This window comes from Cydia pomonella, chromosome 15 (assembly GCF_033807575.1).
Source record: "Cydia pomonella isolate Wapato2018A chromosome 15, ilCydPomo1, whole genome shotgun sequence".
In the NCBI taxonomy this organism is placed as follows: Eukaryota; Metazoa; Arthropoda; class Insecta; order Lepidoptera; family Tortricidae; genus Cydia; species Cydia pomonella.
The window spans coordinates 13,418,446-13,443,519 of NC_084717.1; the positions used below are offsets into that span (position 1 = coordinate 13,418,446).

General features: G+C 36.3%; 2 protein-coding genes across 2 annotated transcripts; both read left to right on the top strand.

Annotated features, from left to right (window-relative positions):
* The first annotated feature begins 180 nt into the window (after positions 1-180).
* LOC133525901 (myb-like protein P) lies at positions 181-19,288 on the top strand. The gene is made up of 2 exons (XM_061862315.1): positions 181-940; positions 15,608-19,288. Exons 1-2 carry the CDS (start codon positions 920-922, stop codon positions 18,917-18,919), a joined length of 3,333 nt encoding a protein of 1,110 aa, XP_061718299.1. The 5' UTR covers positions 181-919; the 3' UTR covers positions 18,920-19,288.
* Positions 19,289-21,902: 2,614 nt separating this feature from the next.
* LOC133525902 (ankyrin repeat and KH domain-containing protein mask-like) lies at positions 21,903-23,800 on the top strand. Its single transcript, XM_061862316.1, has 2 exons — positions 21,903-22,150; positions 22,242-23,800. Exons 1-2 carry the CDS (start codon positions 22,139-22,141, stop codon positions 23,559-23,561), a joined length of 1,332 nt encoding a protein of 443 aa, XP_061718300.1. The 5' UTR covers positions 21,903-22,138; the 3' UTR covers positions 23,562-23,800.
* The last annotated feature ends 1,274 nt before the right edge of the window (positions 23,801-25,074 follow it).

The window sequence follows — 25,074 nt, forward strand, 5'->3', positions numbered from 1 at the left end:
AGTTTAGGGTTATGCGACTCAATCAAATTCTTCCAATCTCCAAAATGTGTTTAACGATTGCAGATTTTTGATATGCTCCTTAATCTGGCAAAGCATGCCTCGTCTGACTTACAATTAGTAGGAACTACCTCAGAAGTAGATCCTCTCGCAACAACGCACCACTCTCATGGTTAAGGACATAGAGGATATTTCATGGGAAATTCGATGGATTCATCATAAAAAAAGAATTTCAACCAGAAAAAATGGTTTCAGCTGTTCACAAATCGAATGCGACTGTTCTAAAAATGCGAGTTCATAACAGAAAGTATTGCATGGGATAAAAGTTATCGAGTTTTAAGTGAGAATACGGTAGAAATAGCGGTAACACTATACGTAAAAAATCAATCAGAATGGGTACGTCTTGAACACAGCCCTTGTAATAAAGTTATCTTAAATGGAAAATATACTGGGATTGAATAACTGAAGTTATAATAATAATAAAAACCTAATGCCCATTGACGACTACTCACAGCCGTGGGTGCTAAACACAATTGCATATCTTGACGTTTACAGTCGCCATCACATATATCGGAGCGGCCAAGGCTCACAAATATATGAACACGTCACTATTGTTAACGCGCTGGAGTGTGAGTTCAGATATTTTTGAGCACCTGGGTCGCTCCAATGTAAAATATTATAAATAAACAAATTGCCTCGCCCCTACACTTTGAGCATCACCAGCCCGCTTGCAAGTGTGCAATGCACATGCACCCACTGCACACAGCCGCGCCCGCACGGTCCGCTACCCCCGTATATAAGGCCGTCGCAAACTAGCCTTGAACTTTATTTACATTGCCACCACGTTCCTTGTCCTCGGTACTCGTGAAGTGCGGAACATGTGATTGGACTGTTTGGGAGCTAGTGTTGTTTACATGTGAAGATGAAGGCCGTACTGCAAACGGTGAGGATGATTAATTTTATGACACGCACTGTACGTTATTATCAAATGTTGCAATCAGTTTGGTGCATTTCAATTTTAATATTATTTGGTGATAGAGAAATAAAGTATGGCCGATCGAACTGAAGTGTATGGAATTGTATGGGTATTTCTAACACATCATCTTCAATGAAATACTTATTAGACATATCGTAGGTTATTTATGTATTTCTTACGAAATTTAGTGTTTCTAGTGGCAGGAACAATTCGCTGGTATTATATGCCTATCGATCCAATATATAACTTTTATTAAACATAAATGATGAAACCATATTAAAATCTTTTCATAATATTCATCAGCAGTTCAAATGCACGGGTATAAAAATACCGCAATAACTACGTATAGGATTACCTATACATCGTGTTTTTATTGAATTCCGTTAACTTTGTTTTTTCGGTAAGTACGTTCAGTGAAACTAAATTCCATATAAAAAAAATATACGTTGTTGTAACACGGGCACTACATTTAACTGAGTCAAACGATTGAACGGTGACATATCAATGGCAATTCGAACATCGATCGTCCGAGATATTACTTAACTTTATTATACTTAATTAACGGAAATAAATAAAAAACACGATGTAGGTGTAACTTTTAAAAGATACTATTACCAGATTTGAATATAATGTTATGGAAATCAGATCAGTTGTAGGAGTATCAACTAGTATACATTTTTCAACAAAAAAAATATAGCCATAAAGGCAGGGTCACCGACTACTAGGCTAGTAAATAAATAAAAAATAAAAATATTTTATTCAGTAACAACAAAAAAATTACAATATGCAGGTTGGTGTATCTTTTTAAGTAACGAAATACTTGTGTCAAGAGAGCTTTTCCACTATAATGTCGCATAAATCTGTACAGTTCAAAAGTATCTGTACCGTCAATTTGATCTAGATAGAGAGATATCTCTTTATGATGAGCTGTGTTGAGATGACCGTACCGTACCGTATAATAATGAAATCATTTATTTTGGATAACAAGACCCATAAATAAATTAATATTAACCATAAATTGCAATACAATAATATAACTTACTCGTACGTTCTGTCACAACGGTTTTGATTTGACTGATAAAGAAGCTATAGGTACAGATTCCTTATTATTCGTATATATGGGTTGAAAGTTAATTTAATGCTGAATTACTTACAATATAATTAACGTTATTTACTATCATAGGTTTGCATAATTGATATTCGGGAAAATGTTATAAAAAACATGCAAAACATACGCGACCTGTTCAAGGTAATTTTAAATCCTATTTATTTATATTTCATTTTTACATGATTTAATCTTACATAAAACAAAAGCTGGATCTTTTATGTTTCTTAAAATATATAATTCGTGTATATTGGATTGCCAACATTACAACTGTACGTGTTTTACCAAACCAACTCGTTGGATGCCAGTCAAAAATTAGCGGGTCACTGAAAAGTAACCAAGTTTGAAGGGTAATACTAGGTGAAGTACACTTGGCGGAAATCTAAATGCTGAAGATAAAATAACGTTGTAAAGAATAGTTTCATACACTGCCGGTTATATTGTAATGACAGCAAAGTGTAGGGCATGTTGCACTTTAGTCTTGCATGATCGTTACTTGGAGAATTTAACAACTGGAGACGCCTTGTCTGTAATTTTCTGTACACTGTTCGTTAATTACATTAGCGGTTTGTTGATGTGTCGATTAGCGCCACAAAATATAATAACACACTTACTTGGATTGTATATGGTGTACTTTAAAATTAACTCGACGATGACAATACGGCAGGAAGTCAAATAAAGATCTGTTACATGAAATTACATACGGAACTCAACTGAATAATGTGAAAGCGGCAACAATTAAAAACAGACCAACAATGTGTTGTCTAAGATATATTTTCATGAAATACATTGTCTAAAAAAATTAAGAATTTTACGGCAGTGGACCAAGTATGTTTAGAGTAATCACTAATAATTTAAACCTTTCAAAAGAGAAAATGACAGTTCGTACAGTCTCAATAGCAGCGTAATGCTCGGCAATACTAAATAATCGCTCTACAGTGACAAGCACCTATTAAAGTCATTAGCTTCAGAGCAATGACCCGACACATGATTTACTGTCTGCAGACATTGAATTAAACTCATCGATTAGTAATACACATGTGACCATCAATCAAGTGTCATTACTGAACCTTATTGAGTCGGTTGATTATAAAACAACTTAACGCTTTATATAATTTCAAGAGACATAGGTTGTTTATGAAAATAAAGCTTTAGTTGCAGTCGCATACACACTCAACCTTCCAAGATGTAATTTTAAACAGTGAATTATTAACGCGCGATAAGTCGTTTGATTTGTTATAATTTTATTCTTCAGTTTCACACGTAATGAAGGTGTGTTATCGTTGCTTATTGATGATATCTGCTCATGTTACAATTGGACATGCGTTTGAAATACAATCGAATTTAAGTCACATTTTTTTTTTATAAGCTTTCTCTCGATTTTATGTAATGGTGGGCCGAAAGAAATGCTTTGTGGGCTTATACAATAAATTAAATATAGCTCTTCTACCGTAAATCAGTCAGTAATATACCAATACTCTTTAGTTGTATTTTATCACCACATGCATATATACTCGTATAAGTAGCAGATGATAGTTTGTGTTTTTACGACACAAATCAGACAATAGACATATCTAAACGGGCCCACTGATTACCGACGATGTCGTCCTTATTAGCGTTTGTCAGCTTTTGCGAATAACTGACAGGCCGATATCGTCCGGCGAACTGGTCATCCGAGGGTCCCTTTAAGTGATATTTGCCTTGCCGCACGGTCAGGCGTCTGCCTTTCATTCGCTACAAAATAAATTACTTAAAATATAACGAAAGCTGTTCAGTTAAATAATACTTATTTTTGGCTTAACATTCATTAAAATTAATATTTATTATCTGTTTAATGTCACTTGATTAAAAATTCATTATGAGCCTAAGACGCCATCGCCAGCCTAACACACCTAAGAGATATCTTCACATTTTCATCTAAACATATAAACTTTTTACGACCATATAACTATTACAACTACGATAGCCAACAAGTTTTCCCATTACTTAACATTAATTTAAATAATCAGGTACAAACTAGCCGTACGATCATGGCCGTCATTTAAGTACAGGATGCTCTCAGTTCCTATCCGTTAATTGCACTTGTTTTCTTCCTCTTTCCCCTTCGTGGATTACACACATTACTCACGACATTGCAGGCCTAGTGCATAAACATGAATATTAACAGCATGAGTAAATACTCTGCGTTAACATCAGTCAAGTGACAGTTATTTGCTCCAGAATTAAACATTGTCGCGTTTTTGTTTACAACTCAATTATACATTTTACTTTCAAAATTTTACCTCACGCGAGTAAATGTATATGCTATTAAACTAAGAATAATTTTATTTGTTATAGGTCTAAAATAGTTCTGTTATTATTTACAATTTAGGTATAAATATTAACAAATGAACTAGGGTGATCTAACAGTCAAACATTGGGTCAAACAGAAATTTATACTTTAGATTTTATTGATATCTAAAAACCCCGATTTTGTCACTGATTGACTCACTTGCCAACAAAGTTATTGGGGTACTTTCTGAAGTATGTAAGCTAGTTTTAGTACACAAACATCAAAAAAATCCTAAAACATGGAACTCTTACCCCCAGATCCATTAATTAGGGGATGGAAGTTTTTGTATAAGACTTCCGCAAATTTTGGTACTAGAGGTCTGAAAATTGATATAGGGAATCCTTGTTATAAATTATAAAATACATATTTTAGGAATTTTAATAAATAACCTATACAAACTTATTTTCATGCTAGATAAAGTAATAGATTTGAGATGCAAAGATAGTAAATGTGCTATGAAAAAAGGCACCACTGATGTGTATGAAATACACCCCTAAGAATAAATAAACAATGCACAAAATAAAAAGTATATTGTTATACATAAGGCACTTGCTAAAAGAAGTGAAATCCCACCAAAAACATTTTTATGTAAAATGTTGACATATGGCTCCCTAGTATGGCACTGTCAAAAAATCATCAGATCTCATGTAGAGCCAAGATTGAAGCAAAATGTATATGCCCTAACTTTACAAACTCTACACCTTACTCAAAATTATGTGGCTTGGCCGTTTCGTTACTACAAGAACTATTGCATAACATGCATATTGCGAAATGGCCAAGTCACATATTTTGAGTAAGGTGTAGAGTATGTGAAGTTAGGGCTAGTAGAGTTAGAGCATGTAGACTTAGAAGCTTGGCAGTTTGAAAGTGGGTAGTTTGACTCTGCAACCTTACAGAACCTACATGCAGTCACTTTAAAGACCTCTAGTTTTGTACAAATTTAATGGGGAAAGAATATCATTTATTAGATTTGCGGACGACATAGCAGCACTGGCCCCAAGTTCAACAGAATTAAAAAGAGTAATGGAACAGATGGATCTAATTTTTACACAATTTGGACTCAAAATTAACGTTAATAAAACTAAAACACTAATTGCTTCAAAATTTCGCCCGGTTAAGGAACAAATTGTCATCAGAGGGACACATATAGAACAAGTAAACAAATTTAGATATTTAGGCAGCTTAATTACACAAGACTCCAGATGTACAGATGAAATAATATCAAGGATAGCAATGGCGAAAACAGCTTTCAACGCCAAAAAACATTTGCTAAAGGCTAAGATATCTAAGAATATAAAAAAACGCCTAATTAAGATATACATCTGGAGCATCGCTTTGTATGGGTGTGAGACGTGGACAATGAGGCAGAAGGATAGGAAACGCTTGGAGGCTTTTGAGATGTGGTTGTGGAGAAGAATGGAGAGAATAAGTTGGACTGAGAAAAAAACGAACGAGGAAGTGCTGGGAATTGTTGGAGAGAGGAGAAACCTACTGAGGACCATAGAGAATAGACGAGGAAAAATGATAGGTCACTTGATAAGACACGACACTTTCTTTAAAACTATTTTGGAAGGCAAGATCGAAGGTAGAAGAGGAAGAGGAAAACCACGAGCAAGTTACACGCAGCAACTAAAAGGAAAAGTAAATGTCGTGTCTTACAGGGACCTAAAGAACTTGGCCGAGGACCGCGAAAACTGGCGTCTACTCCACCGACAAGAGCCATGCTCTTAAATGATGATGAGTTTTGTACTCTAGTATTTAGGTTTACAAAAGATTACCGCACGTTGCACAACCCTACACCTCAATTGACCCGAGCACTGTGCGTAACATGCAACGTTGTTGTCGATTACCGCATGAGTCATAACATTGACTCCTATAGTACCTGTAATTACAATACCGTAATTGTGTTACGTCAATTGCGTGGTCTGGAGGCTGTGTAGTCTATGACATTTATATACCCGATTAATTTCTGAACTCTATTATCTAATTTCGTACTAGATAATACATTTAGCGAGCGCCAGATAATGAAAACAGCGTGATAAATAGCGTGGATAAATTGAAGTAAATAACCAAATCTTACTAAACAATAAATTATTTACTCTGTGATTTATGCATTGACTTCGTTTAAATTGCTGAATGTTATCAGTGAATAATTTGCATATCTACTTAAATACTGATCTATCCTAACAAACCAGTCTGAAGCTGATGATTAGAAATTTTCTAATAAATTACGTAAAAAGCCATTTCCAACTCAGGTCCTATTCGTCACTAAACGTCAGGTTCGTCACTAAACAGCCAGCATATCCTTTAATCTCTTTACTTAATACATAATTGCTAAATTTATTATAGTTCTAGATATCAATAATTGCCATAATAATCGCAATATCCGCGCAACATAGCTAATAACGATTACACACCGGAAACGCAAATGCCAGGTGATCAGATTACGTAAAACAAAGCTCAAACCCATAGGTTTCCCTTTCCTCTTCCCACGTTCTATCAATGTCAAAGACCTAGGAAGGTACCGAGAAGGCTCGGAAGCCACTTTCCCTGCGCGCGCATCGGGTGAAATGAAACGTGACCAGCAAAGGGCAGAGAAACATCCCGCATGCGCCTGCGTCCCTGTCGCGCGACCTCTGACTGCAGAATAATAGATGTTATGGCTTTCATGAGTTAGCTAACCTGTTCGTAATCGGTACGCCCCTTAAGGGAAGATGTGAAGATAGCTTTGTTATTTTATCTAATTTATAAACTGACAGCGAAAGTTGACGGTATTTATTAAATAGTTTTGCAATTTTGCATCAGATTACTGTAATAGGATATAGGTAGTTAAACCATTCTGAAATTCGAATTAGTGTTGTTATATTCTCCAAAATATTATATTTTGTATGCCAATCGAGATAAATATATTGTCATGTTTGTGATTTTAAACATAATTAAATGGGATAGGATATTTTATTTTATACTTCTTAAAAATGTTGATTTTTCAAAAGAATGGTAATTAATTGGGTTGACCTACACTCAACCAAGTTAAAAAAGAAACAGCATAGACCTAGGTATTTTTACCAACAGCTCAAGATAAAGAAGGGTACCTAATGTGTGAAATATAAATAAGTTTATGGCAAAAATTCCATTTCTCTCCACAGGCAACTAATACTCATCGAGACAATTCTAAAAACCCCAAACACATTTAGGTTGCGTTGTTTCATCACAGAGTTCCCATGGCTACCACCTGTCTCCATCATCAGATCAGCTCGTTGGTACCATAATTTTGCATGATCACCCGACTTCCATATGTATGCAAAATTTCAGCCCAATCGGAAACCTGGAAGTAGGTCAAATTTAGCTTCCAAGATTTGACCCACACAAACATACATACATGCATACACTAACGGGGCAAGTTAAATAAAAGCTTGTAAAATTGCCGAGTGTAAAAATGGGTGCATACCACTTACTGAAAAATATGTCTCATAGGTTGTTATTCGCTGACATAAGAGCTATGGAACATATATATTTTTGTCCAAGATTCTATGTAGAATACCAAAGTGCAAGAAAAAATATTTTTATAACAAAACCATAGAAAAATTAAATTGCTCCTCTATACACCTACTTACGATGTAGCACACGCCTTTTCTGGTACATCGGAACTGATTTACATTATTCAAACATATGTCATAAATTAATAGAAACACTGTTACATCCAATCCAGTTGCTCTAGGCCAGATGTCACAACGAAAACCAGTTGATTTCGTAGCCTTTCTTCCTTCGGCTCTTTATGCAAATAACTTGACTTACTTAATCGGTCGCGTGTTGTATTGCATATTTTTAGAATAGAGAAAAATCAAAACAATATTACTCAACTAATCTCACTTGATGGCTCATAAAAATAAACTGTGTACCTTATACATATTATCTGGATCTAGGACTGCCACCTGAACAACTGACTGGAACCTGGCCATAGATTTTAAAATTAAAGAGAGAAAATTGTTTTGGAATGGAAAGTATACATGTTATAAAAATATACCTATTACCCTAATGGATTTTAAAAGTTTCGATATAATATTGAAGGTAAATTTGTATTTACATAACTGGTAATTGAACGCTAAAGTATTGAACGCTTTATGTTTCTCTTAAATAAGTACCTACACTACTCGTGATAGGAAATATACAGGTCTATTATCGTATGCTAGGCCGTCTGAGTATTTCAGATTATTCAGAACTATTAAAGTATTAAAGGCCATTGAAATTTGCATGCACATTGAACCACATCAAATGTAAAATTGATTAGCATACATGTAGGAACTTAATGACTCTGACTCGTCTGCACTAGACCTCAGGGTTAGACGTTAATCTATAATGCACGTATCCTGACTGACTTGTCATGTCAACGCAGGGCCGAAACTACAAATGTTAGAAAGTTGAATTTTGTATATCAGATTACATTTATAATGTTGTAAAAGAAGCTATTTTGAGGAGTTCACTCCCACAATGGGGGTTCAGAAAGGGCATGAAAGTTTGTATGGGGTTCCATTTTTATTTTAAGCTACGAGTAGGAACTTGAAACTGGGTAAGAAGGTATTTTATTAAAATAAAAAGAAAATTAATTTCAGCGTTTTTGAAAATTCATCCCCGAAGGTGGTGAAAAATGGGTTGAAAGTTGGTATGGAGATGGAGATCCAACCTTTTTGTGAGTGCAGGACTTGAGTCTTTGTATAAATGCATATTATTAGAAACAAAAGAAAAAAATTCAAAGTTTTTAAAATATCATCCTCTAAAAGGGTAAATAGGTCAACTATTGAAAGTTTGAATCCATTACTTTGATACTAAACTTTTTAGAAAGACCTAATATAAAATTACAAAAAATATTTCAACGTTCTTGATAATTCAACCCAAAGGGGGTTAAAAAGGGGATACAAGTTTGTATGAGGCACAAGGTTTCTTCTAAGCTAGGAACTAGAAATTTGGTTGAAGGGCATTTTATTAAAACAGACGAAAACTAATATCAACGTTTTTTTTTAAATGTATACCCTAAGTTGGTGAAAAAAAGGGTTTAAATCTTGCATCGGAGAATTTTTGTCACCTCTAAAACATTTTGAGTATGCTTACTTATATTATATGATTAAGAAAGACTGCTAATAGATTTTATAAGCTGATTTGAAATTGAATGAAAATTGAAAAACTATTCATAAGAATTAGATACATACTAGCTGTTGCCCGCGACTTTGTACTCATGGATTTGTATGTTGGTTGTTATACAAGGTGGGCACGGGGAATCTGAGGCCAAAAGAAGGAAAACATTTTATATGAGTTTAGGTCAAATTAAAAAAAAAATCTAAAAGAAAGTTTCGTTTTAGGGACATAGTGGTACAAATCATTTTTGTGTGGAACTTAATAATCTTCCGTTTCGCTATACACAATATTCAGATAAAACTCATAATAAAAAATAGAAAAAAAAGACGTATACTTCACATGATGGCGCCTGGTCCTCGTGCTCGCCAAAGCTCGAATTTTAAGGAACGTTGACATGGATTCCAAAGATTGTATGTGTCAAATTTGATTACTGTCACTATTGTTTGAACCCGATTTAAGACCTAAAATTTGTTTTTGCAATCACAATATTTAGCCCAAAATATTTTTCCTCTGCTTATTTTTATTAATTGTGTATTGCAAAGTAGCACTCGTGTACCAATTATGGATCTACTGATGTCTGTTTTATTGAAATCCGTTCAATAATTTAGGTGCAAGAAAAAAAAATGATTTAACAGGCGGCTCAAGGCGGCTCTCCTGATTTTTCTTTAATAAAACAAGTGTAAACAGGTTGTGAAGGGCAAGAGGAATATACCGATATGTCATTTTTTTTTAATCCAGCCAGTATACTAACTACAGGGTGTACTGAATCATCATTAATTAACTGGAATTCATATCCCTCCGAGGTTTATAAGCTTTAATGTTGTCTTACACCATATTTTCCTAGATAACGCAGATTTTGAGTAAAACGCGAATTTCTCCAGGATGGTACACATTTTCCAACATGACTACTTCCTCGAGGTCCCCAAATGTCAAATAGTATGGACATGAATAAGGGGCCTTTAGTTTACATACATACCTACATACCTAATTTCAGGACTGTCCTAGAAATTTCGAGGTTTATTCTATTTCGATTGTGCTAGTACCCGAGTCGTTAATTTTGATTGTATTGTCCACAGAAGTGACCTTTTTCTAAAATGTGTTTGACCCACCGTAAAGATCATATTCAGATACCATGGGTAATGATAATGATGCGAAACAAAGTAGTTAGCTTGTGCACGTCTCTCAAACTTACCCTTTCGCAATCATTATTTTCTATTTCATTTCAACAAGCGAAAGCTTTTAGATCTTTTAGAAACTTTTGGACCGAAGAGACCTATGTTGGGTAATAACTTGTGTCTCTATTATTATTCCCTAAGTTCTTCTACTTATTCCCTAACTTCTACTTTCCCCTTTTTCGGCTGCATAATTTGAATAATAATAATAAAATACTTTATTGTGCACTACAAAGAAAAATACATGTTACAAACAAAAAAAAAGGACATAAGTAAGTAGGTAACAACAGGCGGTAATAAAACCCTTATATATATATATATATATATATATATATATATGCGCCACGTCGGTGGCAAACAAGCATACGGCCCACTTGATGGTAAACAGTCACCGCAGCCTATGGATGCCTGCAACTTCAGAGGTGTTACATGTGCGTTGCCGATCCTTTAAAACGTATACGCTCCTTTTTTGAACAATCCCATACTGTAAACCCTTGTCCACAGCCGGAGCGACCGCGAGAGTAAATTCTTCTCTTTTGAAAATTGTGGCCCTCCTACTATATCCCTTATCAGCAGTATATTTGTTACTTAATGTATTCTAGTATTAACCTTAAATCACAGAAAAATCTCGTAGGGGCCAACCCTACCCTGCTCGTTCGTTTTCAGATTTATACAAGTTACTAAATAGTGAAAATCATTGTTGCACCATTGCATAATATTATTCTCTAGCAATCGCTATGATGAGTCACCGTAGTGCAACTGCGTAGGCGAGACCTTACTTGCCCTTTCAGTTTCAGGTTTGATGATAGGTTGCATAGAGAAAATCAATGTACCATTACATAACCTACGCTACAACTTGCCATAATGAGTCACGGTATAATCGCGTAGGTGACAACTTGGCAACTTGCCCTTTCACCTCGGACCCGCACGATGGCACCCTGCACATTCAATTCCACTTTCTACCCATTATGCGAATCGTTCACGATTCATCGCTACAATTCTATTATAAATTTCTTGGGGCATTAGTCTACGAGTATGCTCATACAGAACGATGTTTATTAAATTTAATGAGGTAGAATAAGACAATTAGTTTAAATTTATTACCAGAGAATACCGATAATGGTGAATTATTTTAAACCGTATACGGGCAAGTTATAGGTTTTTTTTCATCTAAATATATAACAACAAGTCTTTTTATTGAATACAGAGTAAATGAAAGCGTTCATTTTATTTGTTCGGCAAGCTATTATTAAATATTAAACTTATTTAAGTGTAATTCAATTACTTATTGTGGACCTGATTACAAAACCAATGAAATATAACTATAGATATGCCAGTGGAGGTCAGTCAATTGTCGTAAAAAATGTACTTAAACTTTTAGAATGTAAAAGGAGCTCACTACGAGTTTTCCCTTATACAGAAATTTTGGTTCTTCAGAAAATTAGAACCTGGTGTCACAGGCTTGTGAAGCCCACAGCAGTGTTAGCCGAAACGTTAATGCATTTGACCAATACGTCATTACAAATTGAACCGTAAAACGTAACGGAAGGTTACAGTTTAATGATCATTTTTAGGGTTCCGTAGTCAACTAGGAACCCTTATAGTTTCGCCATGTCCGTCTGTCTGTCTGTCTGTCTGTCTGTCTGTCCGAGGCTTTGCTCCGTGGTCGTTAGTGCTAGAAAGCTGAAATTTGGAAATTATATAAATCAATAAAGCCGACAAAGTCGTACAATAAAACCAAAAATTTTTTTTTTACGGTACCTCCCCTGCACGTAAAGTGGGGGTGACATTTTTTTTTCGCTTCAACCCTAGAGTGTGGGGTATCGTTGGAAAGGTCTTTCAAAACTAATACGGGTTTTCAAGAAACATTTTTTGATAAAGTGAATATATTCGGAGATAATCGCTCCGAAAGAAAAAAAATGTGTCCCCCCCTCTAACTTATGAACCATAGGTCCAAAAAATATGAAAAAAATCGTGGAAGTAGAGCTTAAGAAAGACTTTAAATGAAAACTATAGCGGACATGATCAGTTTAGCTGTTTTTGAGCTATCGCAAAAAGTTTTCCGTTCATAGTAAAAAGACTTACTTTAATTAGGTACTGATTATGCAAATTTGCCTATTTGTTTAACTCGGGTGAAAGGTACCGTTTCATCCCTTGGTTAACAATTTACTATACTTTAAGCTCCAGTTTAGCTTATTGTGACGGAAGAGTAACTACGGAACCCTACACTGAACGTGGCCCGACATGCTCTTGGCCGGTTTTATTTTATTTATTTTTTTAGGAGAAGGTAAGCATTTGACCACAGTCTCAACTGATCGTTAGTGCCGATGCTGTCTAGGATGGAACATGCCTACCTAAAAGACATCTATTCACTTTCGATTTAAAAAGATCCAAATTATAGTGCACTGGGAATAGATTTGCAGGAAGTGAATTCCACTCCTTAGCCGTTCGCATAATAAAGCTGGATGCGTAGCGTTTAGCGCGAATCAGCGGCAATTGCAATTAACGTTCGGCATAAACTGGCCCACAGTGTCCGTTTATCATCACACGCCTGTTTACCATCAATACTTCATCTTAGCACTTCACCGATTGCAACCTATAGGAGTCTAACCAGCTTTCAACCCTAAGATTGCCACATATGTATCCTAGTAACGAAAGCGGCAGTCACCCGACCTCCCAAATTAAAAAAAAAAAGCGGCCAAGTGCGAGTCGGACTCGCCCATGAAGGGCTCCGTACCATTTATGACGTATTATAAAAACTACTTACTAGATCTGGTTCAAACCAAGTTTCGGTGGAAGTTTGCATGGTAATGTATATCATATATTTTTTTTAGATTTTTCATTCTGTTATTTTAGAAGTTACGGGGGGGGGGGGGACACTTTTTTGCACTTTGGAATTGTCTCTCGCGCAAACTATTCAGTTTTGAAAAAAATGATATTAGAAACCTAAACATCATTTTTGAAGACCTATCCGTAGATACCCCACACGTATGGTTCTGATGAAAAAAAATTTTTTTTTTAATTTTATGACGTATTAAAAAACTACTTACTAGATCTCGTTCAAACCAATTTTCAGTGGTAGTTTGCATGGCAATGTATATCATATATATTTTTTTTATTTTTCATTCTGTTATTTTAGAAGTTACGGGGGGGGGGACACACATTTTTGCACTTTGGAAGTGTCTCTCGCGCAAACTATTCCGTTTAGAAAAAAATGATATTAGAAACCTCAATATCATTTTTAAAGACCTATCCATAGATACCCGACACGTATGCTGGGTTTGATGAAAAAAGATTTTTTGAGTTTCAGTTCTAAGTATTAGAACTGAAACTTTATTGTTTTTTTTCTATTTTTGTGTAAACATCTTAATGCGGTTCATAGCCGTCTACTTACCAAGTTTGAACAGTATAGCTCTTATAGTTTCGGAAAAAAGTGGCTGTGAAATAATCGGACAGACAGACGGACATGACGAATCTATAAGGGTTCCGTTTTTTGCCATTTGGCTACGGAACCCTAACTAGGTCACGGGATTTGGTATCAAGATTATTTCCACTAAGGAACAGCTAGTAGAAAAATATCAAATGATAATTTCGCACCAATGTTCCGATAAACTCATTAATACGAACCGAAGTTAAGACCCATGATAACCTTGGTTTGGACTTGCATCGCCTTACAAATCATCTAGTAATGTTCGTTTACAATTAATGTAGAATGAAAATCATTTTGATTTACGTTCATTAGCGAAATTACAGTGAGTGTTGCCATAAATCACAGTGCAATGAGATCACTGGAGTTCCGGCTGAGGGGGTACAGCGCTTGTCACTATCGTGTTACAAAATGCCCATCCCACATTCTAGAGCGTCACTCACCGTTATACTCACTTTTACAATTTTCCTCCTTTTCATATCCTGTCTCATGTCTCATATCCGAGACGAATTTTTGGACGTAATTAATGAATGATCTATTCTTGAAAATAAAATTAATTTGTTATAGTAAAAAATAGTTTTTATAACTGTTATGTTAGCGGTGGCTTGCAGGCCCAGAAGGAACTGGCAGGATAACCTAGGCAGCTTCCTTAATAGCTGGCCGGAGGAAACACGAAATGGGGAGTCGTGGAAATTATGGGGAAAGGCCCAGCAGTGGGACACTCAAATCGGCTATAAAAAAAATTTTAGCGTTGCAGCTGTGCTAGATATTTTTATGGCATTAGTAGGTAGATGTTACGGTATTAAATGTTTAATTATATAATAGTATATAAAATCTTAACTGCAAAAATAATAACCCTAGGTAAAATGTAATATTATGAATGTCCAATAAACCGTTTGGCATTTACATGATACATATAAATTATACCTACCGAATACTCATATTAAATCATCGAATATAAAACGTTTAGTATAGTACTCGTCATTACGAAGATGTAAATTCAAGAAGCGAAAGTATATAACTAGTTCCTAATTGCTATCTTCCGATGCGTAGGACCTTAGCGTAACCTCACAACACCCAGCATGGCAAAACCAGAAAGAGAAACTTAGTAGCCCAACCTTGTGAACTATCTCAAAACAAGCTACCAACATACAACTAATTACTCACGGACCGCTACGGGCCACTTGTCTGATTTGATAGTTGATACCTGCTACAACTTTCCTGGAATCATATTTTATTCATAGGAGTCAGGTGACTCATTTAAATTGTCTTTTTTATGTGATCTAGGTGCATTTAGAATACTGGTTAGTCTGGATTCTGTTCAGTTCACACCGTGGGTTTTATAATCATTACTATATTTTACTGTGAACTTGTGAAAATCACTTTTATGCATAGTCAGATTAGTTGTTTAAGTTTTAGTTCATTAAGCGTCGAACAGAGTATTTAATAGTTGTTTTCTTCTTTCCAGATACGGATACTAGTCATAACCAGTTTAATCATCGAGAACGTCCGCTGTCAGGATGGATTTAGCGATCAGGACCTACTTCGTCTTCAGCATCTCGCATCCAACGATGGTCAAATTGAGACTATCACGAGCTACAATACTAACATCATCCAGAGGGACCCGAGCAGCCAGTCAGTGAGTTCAGTTAGTGTTCAGTATCACCTGACAGATGACGCGCAGAAAACAGAAGACTACAACAGAGCAGATCGTGGAAGATCTAGGAAAGTTTATCGCATCAAAAATCCCTTTCAACGTCAGTTGGAGCAGGATGACGGGCAAAAGGACGAGGTTCTACAGGACAGTGATTCTGGGGCTAGCAACCAGTATGCGGCAATGCAGTATTCCTTGCCCCCCGAGGAGTTTTTACAGCAGATGAGGGCAGAGAACCAATATTTACAACAGCAACAACAACAGCAGCAACAACAACAACACCAGCAGCAACAACAGCAATATGTATCTACTCCCGCTCCCAATCTAGGTTACACTGTAACTCCGCAACCCCAATACCAATACTCGACAATCAATCCCTCTAATTACGAAAATAACCACCCCAATCAAGTACCACAACTGGAACCGAAAATATCACACTCGCAGTACCAATCCAGCAATAATCCTTTCCAATATAATAATCAAAATTCGTATTCATATGATGGTATACAAAGCACCCCTTCACCCCTACCTTCATACGTATCGACATCTCTACCTAATAATCAGTATGTTGGCACTCCAGCAAACACTTATGTATCCAGCTCATCGCCAGTGTTTCTCTCCAGCCAGCCTAATTTACAGCAATATGTTTCATCCCCAATGGCAATTCAATCCAGCTCCCTAGATTACAACAATAACAGGCCGACATCTACAATAGGCAATCCATTTAGTTATGAAAACAATGATTTAAATAAAAAAATGCAAATTGATCATTATGATAACTCTGCAAATGGAATCAGATACCCTAACCCACAACAGTATCAGAATGAATATCAAACACCAACTCCGTCGCCATCATCGTCTCCTTACCCGGACCAAGTCCGCGATAACTGGCAAAATGCTGTAAATACTGGCGTCAATTCACTAACTAAATCATTACAAGAAGTTTCTCTATCGCAGTATAATAATTCACCATACAATAACCAACAAAATGGTTTACCTGACAATATCGAGAATACGAATAGTGATACCCACCGTATCGGTAATTTAGCATCAGCAAATAATGTGTATATGAACTTCGCACAACCTGACTACCAGGCATTAAATAATATACGCAGTCGGACTAGAGATATTGAACAAGACACTGCACAGCCGGGCTACTACTCCCATGGTGATTACGGGTGGAAGATGGGGGATAAGAGACAACTCTCCTCTCACGATAACTACCCTTCAGGGAATTTCCCGAGGCAGCAAGCTATGGGGTTACAGCCTGAACAGGCCGTCAGTCAAATGACGTTTCATATGGACACTGGAAAACCATACAATTATGATCAGATTTCCAAATCAGCTTCTGATAATTATGACTCTCAAGAATTTGCAAAAGCCGCTGCTAAAGCGCACGAACAACTAAAACAACAACAAATGTATGGATTTTATCAATCGGCGTTTAGTAACAATAATCAAGGAAATTCATATTACAACGCTAATGATAAAAAATCTTCACAATCTAACCCATATGGTAATAACCAACAAGATCTTATTACGGCGTCACCATTTTACAACCAAAATGGAAGAGAAAATAATGTTGAATCTAAACTGAAACAACCCTTTGACCATGCTAAAGCATTAAAAAATATAGTACCTATTGATGTCTCTAATGTAGTTCCAAATTCCGATAACATGAAAACGCCACAACATTTAGACGCCAATAGCAGATACGCTGTACAAAACTATAACAAAGATATAAATGAACATAATTTGAAACAATATTACAAACAAATAACTGACGCATACTACAAAGATAAGAATACTGGTTATGGATACAACATAAAAAGCAGCAAGTCAGAGGATTTCACAGATGAACTTAAGCAGTTAGATCAAAACATACCTTATTACGGTAAACAACCGACGCAAATTCCATCGTATAATCATGACAACAAGCGATACATAGATGGACAAACAGTAATAAATTATGCATCTCAGGTATCTAATAATTACCAAGACAATCTTCAGTCATCCGCAAATATCCCTAATGTCCAACGCCCCCAAAGTCAAGTTCCCACAGATATAGCTAGTATTTTAAAATTAAATGATATTCCATACAAATTAACCCAAGGACTATCTCCAGATGTTTTACGTCTTCACAATAATAATTATGATCAGACAAATCTTCCAACACCACTACCAGGAAGACTTAATCAGAATGTGGGCAGTCACCAAATTGATGTGGGTAGTGAAATACTCAGTAAACTAATAGCCAAACAGTCAGTGTACAATCAAAATAGACCTGATATTGATTCTCAAACTGGTGGGTTATTATCGACCATAAATGGCTTTAGAGTTGCAAACCCATTTAATGTTGATCTTAAATTAGTTGCTGAAATGCTAAAAGGGAAATCACCTGGCGATGACACGCATCTGTTGGGATTACGAGATCAGTTTTCGAAACCTGCGCCTATCAAGCTCGACATGTCGCAACTACAGCAGCTTCTGCTTAAAAATGATAATTATGGTGGCCTATCAGCAGTAAGTGACAATCTCAATGCATACAGTAACCCCTATTTTGATATTTATAACACTGGCAGATTTCCTTATCAAGGTGTGAAATACTCGCGAAGTCAAGAAGAGGAAGAAAGTTTACCTATTGCAGATGCTTCAAATAACTACCCAATTGGTGCAGTCATAGAAACTGATGAAGAGGGTCACGAGGGCATGTCTACCATTGATTTAACAGCACAGAGTGTTGATACATCAAATAGTTTTACAGAAGAAAGACCTAAACGACCATTAACGCACATAACGAGAGGAGATCGGCAGAGACATCCAAATACGCTTTTACCTGGTCATCATTCATCAAGAAAATATCCTAAAGGTATTGACGAACCCTACCCTCTACTAAAACCACCTCCTCCATCACATTCCAAAGGCAGAGGAAGCCATAGTAAGCACGGTCGCAGACGACGCATTAACAAACCTAAAATTACGAGACTATTGAGAACGGAACCATTGTTTGAAGCTGAAACCTCGAAAGAGGAAGTAGATACTGCAATGTCAACTTTACTAAGACCTCCAGCCTCCGTCATAGAAGCTAAATCAGATGATTTCAGTAATGACAAGGAAAGTACGTAAAAATTAGAAACCTATAATTTACTTAATTAATACATTTGGTGCTTTACTTAATTGTATACGTATAGATTTTACGTACTCAGTAAAAATTTACTCGTTTCTTATTATAGGATTTAATTGTATGCATAATCGTAATGTGTTGTTTTGTTTGTAGTGTTCAGATATTTTTTAATGTCAATACGTAGGAATATATGGTTTTTGATTGGCATTTATTTAATTTAAGGACTCGCTTAAAACAACTACCTACATTAAGACTGAAATTAACGTATTGTAAATATAATTTTCTATTTTTTTCCAAATCGACTGTTACATTATAAATAAACAATTATTTACAAAATAAATAATAAGTTGTAAATATCATCTAAGCTAAGTGTTTTACGAATATTGTATTGTGATAAGTCATTGTTATGAGTATTTTGTATTATATAAGTTGTGTACCTTGTTGTATTAAGTTTTACATTTTTGTTGAATAAATTTAATGTTAAAAATTGTTTTTTGTTTCAATCAGCAACAAAAACAGTAATCTGATGAGTATAATATTAAACTAAAGATATGCGAGAAAATAGAACGGCGTATCGAACATTGCGTGCGCGTCCACTAAAAACGCAGTTAATTAGATTCGTAAGTTTAAATAGTGAAATGAGATGACATCATATCACGTTAAGAATCCACTAGGCTGAGGAATTTTCCTCTGATTTCACTTAAGTAACGTTAATGATCGATTACAAAGATGAATGTCCTCAAGGTTACGCAATCGATGAATAGACCGTAGACCTGGGTATTTCGCACGCATCGTATAGATTTCACTGAATAATAATTGAAGTCAATAAATGTAAATAATTAAAGTAACGAGGTGTCAGTTTTGAATGTACCCACCAATCTTGTTGATGAGGGCCTATTAGCGTGGTCCGGCGAAATGGGGCCTTATTCCTTATTGTGCATTGTAGTAGCAGGAAAAATATCTAAAATGCGTCAGCTGCTAGCTCTTGCTTGCATTAGAACACATCCACGTATGTGCAAGTGCGAAGCAATCATACTCAATTGGTATTATATTGCTAGTAAATTTATGTTGTTGAATACGTCTGCAATCGCAGCTCGCGCTGCGTCCGTGCATCGCGTGTGTTGCGCTTTCTGCCCACGGAGTCCCATACTTTTGTTACCAATCGCCCGAGATTTTACGATCAAATCAAATTATGAAACGCATCGACTTTTTTCTTAATGAGGATTTCGAACACCTGTCGCGATGTTTATTGCGTGTGATGCAAATGTGGATTGAAAGCTGCGATGACTAGTGTTATAAAATAGATTAAGATGGTAGCGAACATTACATTATTACCTAGTAGAACCAATAAAAGAGAGCCGTTTGTTATTATTGCATGCTTTTTAAGAACGACATCATTTGATTACATGTACTCTCAACGTGAAAATGCAATCACTGATATACAGTTTTAATCAATAATTATTTGCCACGCCGAAATTATAAATGCGAAAGTAATTATTTATCTTATACGTTTAAACGAGCAATTCTTGTATATACACCGTGTTTTTTTATTTCCGTTAATTTCAAGGGTGCATCCGTGAGCTTAAATTAAGTAACTTTCTCAAAGACACCGGTATTCTACGTAATTAATTCCATTTCGGAGATAATAAATAATTATTTTTTTTCTTATACGTGTACACTTGGCTTAGGGCCTTTTTACATATTGATTAGGTTTAGTATGAGTTAATACATTTGCTACAAAACGTAAGTACTATCTCGGACAATTGATGTTCGGAATGACATTGATATGTCACAGTTTTCAATTGTATGGTTAAGTTCAACGTAATGCCCGTATTACAACAACGCTATATGCAACATTTAATTACTTTTTACAAAAATAAAAATAATTTATAAAATATAAGAAAAGTTTTTTTTTTTTTAAATTAACTATGCCATTTAGATTCCTTAAACGTACTTACCGATACCCCAAAGTTAACGGAATTCAATAAAAACACGGTGTATATCTATTTATTTATTTCGGAGATCTCGGAAAAGGCTCTAAAGATTTGAATGAAATTTATATGGGGGTTTTCGGGGGCGAAAAATCGATCTAGCTAAATCTTATCTCTGGGTAAACGCACATTTTTAGGTTTTTTATGTTTTCCGAGCAAAGCTCGGTCCCCTGATATTACGTACCTATATTATATAAAACTACCGATTTCCTTGAACTTCAATATTAAATAATGGGGAAAAAATCACAAAAGTAAATCGAAAGCTAAGGATATGTACCTATTTATAAAATTTTTAACTTTATTGTGAATTAATCAGAATTATATTCATCTGACATAAAAATTACACTAATGTGCAAAATTTTGTGGGTTAAATAAATCATCACTTTTTTTAAATATTATTTTCATTAATACATTAACTAAACTTTTTTTTTTAAATAAGTGCCTTGTTTTGGTTTGTTTATAATATTATTTATTAAGACAAATCAGCACAATTGAGTTCGTATTAAGAACTATGACACTTTTCATTGGTGTTAGAATTAGGCCACCAAACGAAGGAAAAAACGGGGAAATAATTCGTGTATAAGCGAATTTTGACATAGTTAGAGATAAAGGTATCTTACATAACATACTAGAAGTACTGATGGATGGGGGTGGCGCTAACGGGTGGAGGGGGGTTTAAAGGTCCCTGTTTTTAGTTTTTCTTAAATAACTCGTAAACGGTGGCCCATAGCAAAAAATGTTTTTTTGCACGCAAATAATCTACATAAAATTGCCTACAAGAAATTCAGTAAACTTTTCGCTAGGATCAACATTTAAAAAGATATTAAAGCGGGAAAGTTAATTAAAATCAATTTTATGGTCCATTTTTCTACATTTTCGTAAATAACCCGTGAACGATGGCAAATAGCAAAAACGCTGTTAAACGTAAATAATCTATTTAAAAATATCTCTATGTAACATTTTAATCTTACCCTATTTGCGCAAAGTAGCATTAATGCTCCCATCTGTTAAGTCACCAACCATAGAATTAATTCAAATGGATAATCAATGGATTTCAATACGAATAAGATGATCAAAACCAGTTTGCGCTCTCGATCTGCATATCGGGCCGTCCCGCGCCTTATCGCGACATTTATATAAATATGATGAAAATCTCCAAAACTGTACACACAAGCTCTGCTTGTTGTAGAAGACACAACAATTTGGGTGGCCAGCGATTAGCTAATCGATATGGCTACTTTTGTAAGTATCAAATAATCAATTCCTAAATACTGTTTGATAGAATAAAGAGTTGAGAAGTACTGCACTTACAAAGTTATTATTTTGTTTTCAGAAGAAATTGGCTATGTTAGCCATCCTAGTAGGCAGCTGCCATGCCGGAGGGTGGAACAGTCATAGTTCCAGTTCAGGATACAACTACCCTCCTGGAAGCTCGTATAGCAGTGGACACTTGGCTCCCGCACCATTGCCTGCTACTTCGAGCTTCTCGCCAAGCAGCTTCCCCGCTGGATCTCTACCCTCAGCTACATATTCCGGCTCGAGCGGATCCATAGGAGATATTAGCCATAGTCTGGGAACTAGCAGTCATGGATCCAGTGGCTTGGGTAGCATCGGTACAAGCGGCCTTGGTGGATCATCCATCATCGGAGGTTCTGGCCTGGGAGGATCCTCTTACACTGGATCACTTGGTAGTGGCCATTTTGGATCTCTTGGAGGAAGTGGTCTCGGTAGCTCCATCCCGTCCGGCATTGGAGGTTCCATCGGATCTGGAATTGGTAGCTCGCTAGGAGCACCACTCGGCGGCTCTTTTAGCGGACCTGCTCTTGACTCTGGAATTGGCGGTTCAAACTTAGCTGCCCCACTTGCTCCCTCTCTGCCTCTGCCTGCTACTGGATCTCTTTCAAACGCAGGTGCAGTTGACGGATCCTCTCCCACCGTTCCAGGCGGTGAGCCTCCACCACCCGGACCTAAGGCTCCAGTTATCACAAGTATTCACGGACTGGCTAATGGCAATGGCGCCCCGACACGATACCGTGTCAGAGAGGAACCATACCAAGTCTTCAGGGAACAAATCCACCAAGTGCCCCAGCCAGTGCCCGTGCCCGTGCCACAAACTGTACAAGTCCCAGTCCCACAGCCCTACCCCGTGCAAGTACCAGTGTATAAGGACGTTCCAGTACCCGTTGTAAAAATCCAGCAAGTCAAGGTTGACAAGCCAGTACCTTACCCAGTCGAAAAGATTGTCAAAGTACCCGTAGAGAGGGTAGTGCAGGTGCCTGTGGAGCGTCGCGTTCCTATTGAAAAAATTGTGAAAGTGCCGGTTATTAAGCTGGTCAAGGTGCCGTATCATGTGGTAAAGAAGTACCCAGTCCCTGTGTTCAAGACCGTGCACCACAAAGCGGTGGAACACCATCACTCTCACGGCTGGCACGCTACCCCGTCTCATGCTCATGCTCACTACGACATTCATGAGCATCACGACATTCACGACCATCACGATCTCCACGACCATCACGATCTCCACGACCATCACGATCTCCACGACCATCACGATCTTCATGACCATGACGATATCCATGATCATGGGCACGACTTGCACGACCACAGCCTCGGACTCGACCATGGAATTGACCACCACCACGGCTGGAACTAAAATAGAAAATATCGAATTTCATTTGTTTACAGAGGTCTCTCCATAGCATGAAGACTGAAGTTTAAAGAGCCTCATTTTTTTTAAACATGTTTTGTAAATATTCATATCATTGCAACGTTAGCTCATCGGGGCTGCACTCTAGGGTGATAACTAAGTCATTAATTAGGATAATACAAAGTTTTGTAAATATTTAGTAATATAAGGGATATATTACTGTAATACTACAATTTACCCAAAGACATCTTAGTATTATTTGCCATACACCCAGTACCTATTGCATAAAAATAATTAAATTGCCTAACTATCGAGTACTGATTCTAATCTTACGTACCAACCTAGTGGTTTTACTTGTATAAACATGAGAGATAGACGAAGATAAGTCTGCAACAATTTTGATAGCACACGCAGTGCAAGTGCAAGTGTTATTAATACGTCATGATTTCATAAGAAGTTTGACGTTTAAAATAACACTTGTATGTACTGCGTGTACTATCAAAATCGTTGCAGACTTGTCTTGGTCTAGCTCTATCAAGTTTCGGTCCACTTACTTATCATGTATCATCATCATGTGTGTTATCCCAACTCAACTATTATATTAATTTCGATACGCTGTAGTCAATTATAACAAAAAATTAACAATCACGTGCCGCCGCGCTCCCATAGAAAAGACTAAACGGGTGCGGGGCGTGGCTAAAGCGCGCGTTTAGGTTTTTTGTACAAAAGTTGTGTCTACTGATATATTTACCAATTTTCATAAATTATTTAGGTTTTATAGTAAAAAAGTATTATAGATGGTTCGTAAAAAAGTATTGTATACAATACAGTGGCGTAGCGTGCCTTGGCGGGGCCCCGTATACAAATTTGCTTGGGGGCCCTTAGGAAGGGTAAAGATTTCTCATAAAAACGCACGTTGGGGGGGTATAATTGATACGGCAGATACGGCGGTAGCTACGCCCGTGATACAATAGTACCTATCTCGTACCTTAAATCACGATTGTATTAAATACTGACAATTACAATTTATTAAATACTGACAAACAACTGACATTATATTTAACTAAACCAAACAATTACACCTGGTCCAACGTATATCGTTGTCTGTTCAACGTGGGAACGCCGCTGGTGTTATGGGGAAGTTTGTGCCGGGTACTTACCGGATTAGGATATTGGTTTTCTCTTTTATTATTTTTATTATTGTACACACTTCTTGTTAATTAGTTTTGACTTACATATTTGTAAATAGACATTCTGTTTTGATGAAACCCGAGGTGGATGAGCTTTCTGTAATGTGAGAAAGCCTGCGCTGTGGATCTGATGGTATGCCATTTTTAGGTAAATAAATAAAAATTTCATAAATCAAATTGAATACCTACTATGAGTGTGGTATGACATATCAATGTTATTTTGAATATTGTTAGTGCGAGATTGTATTTGCGTTGCGTTTTGTAGCAAAAGTATAAGTATTAAACGCAAATCAATGTGTAATCAGGCCCTTACGCAAGTTTACACGCTC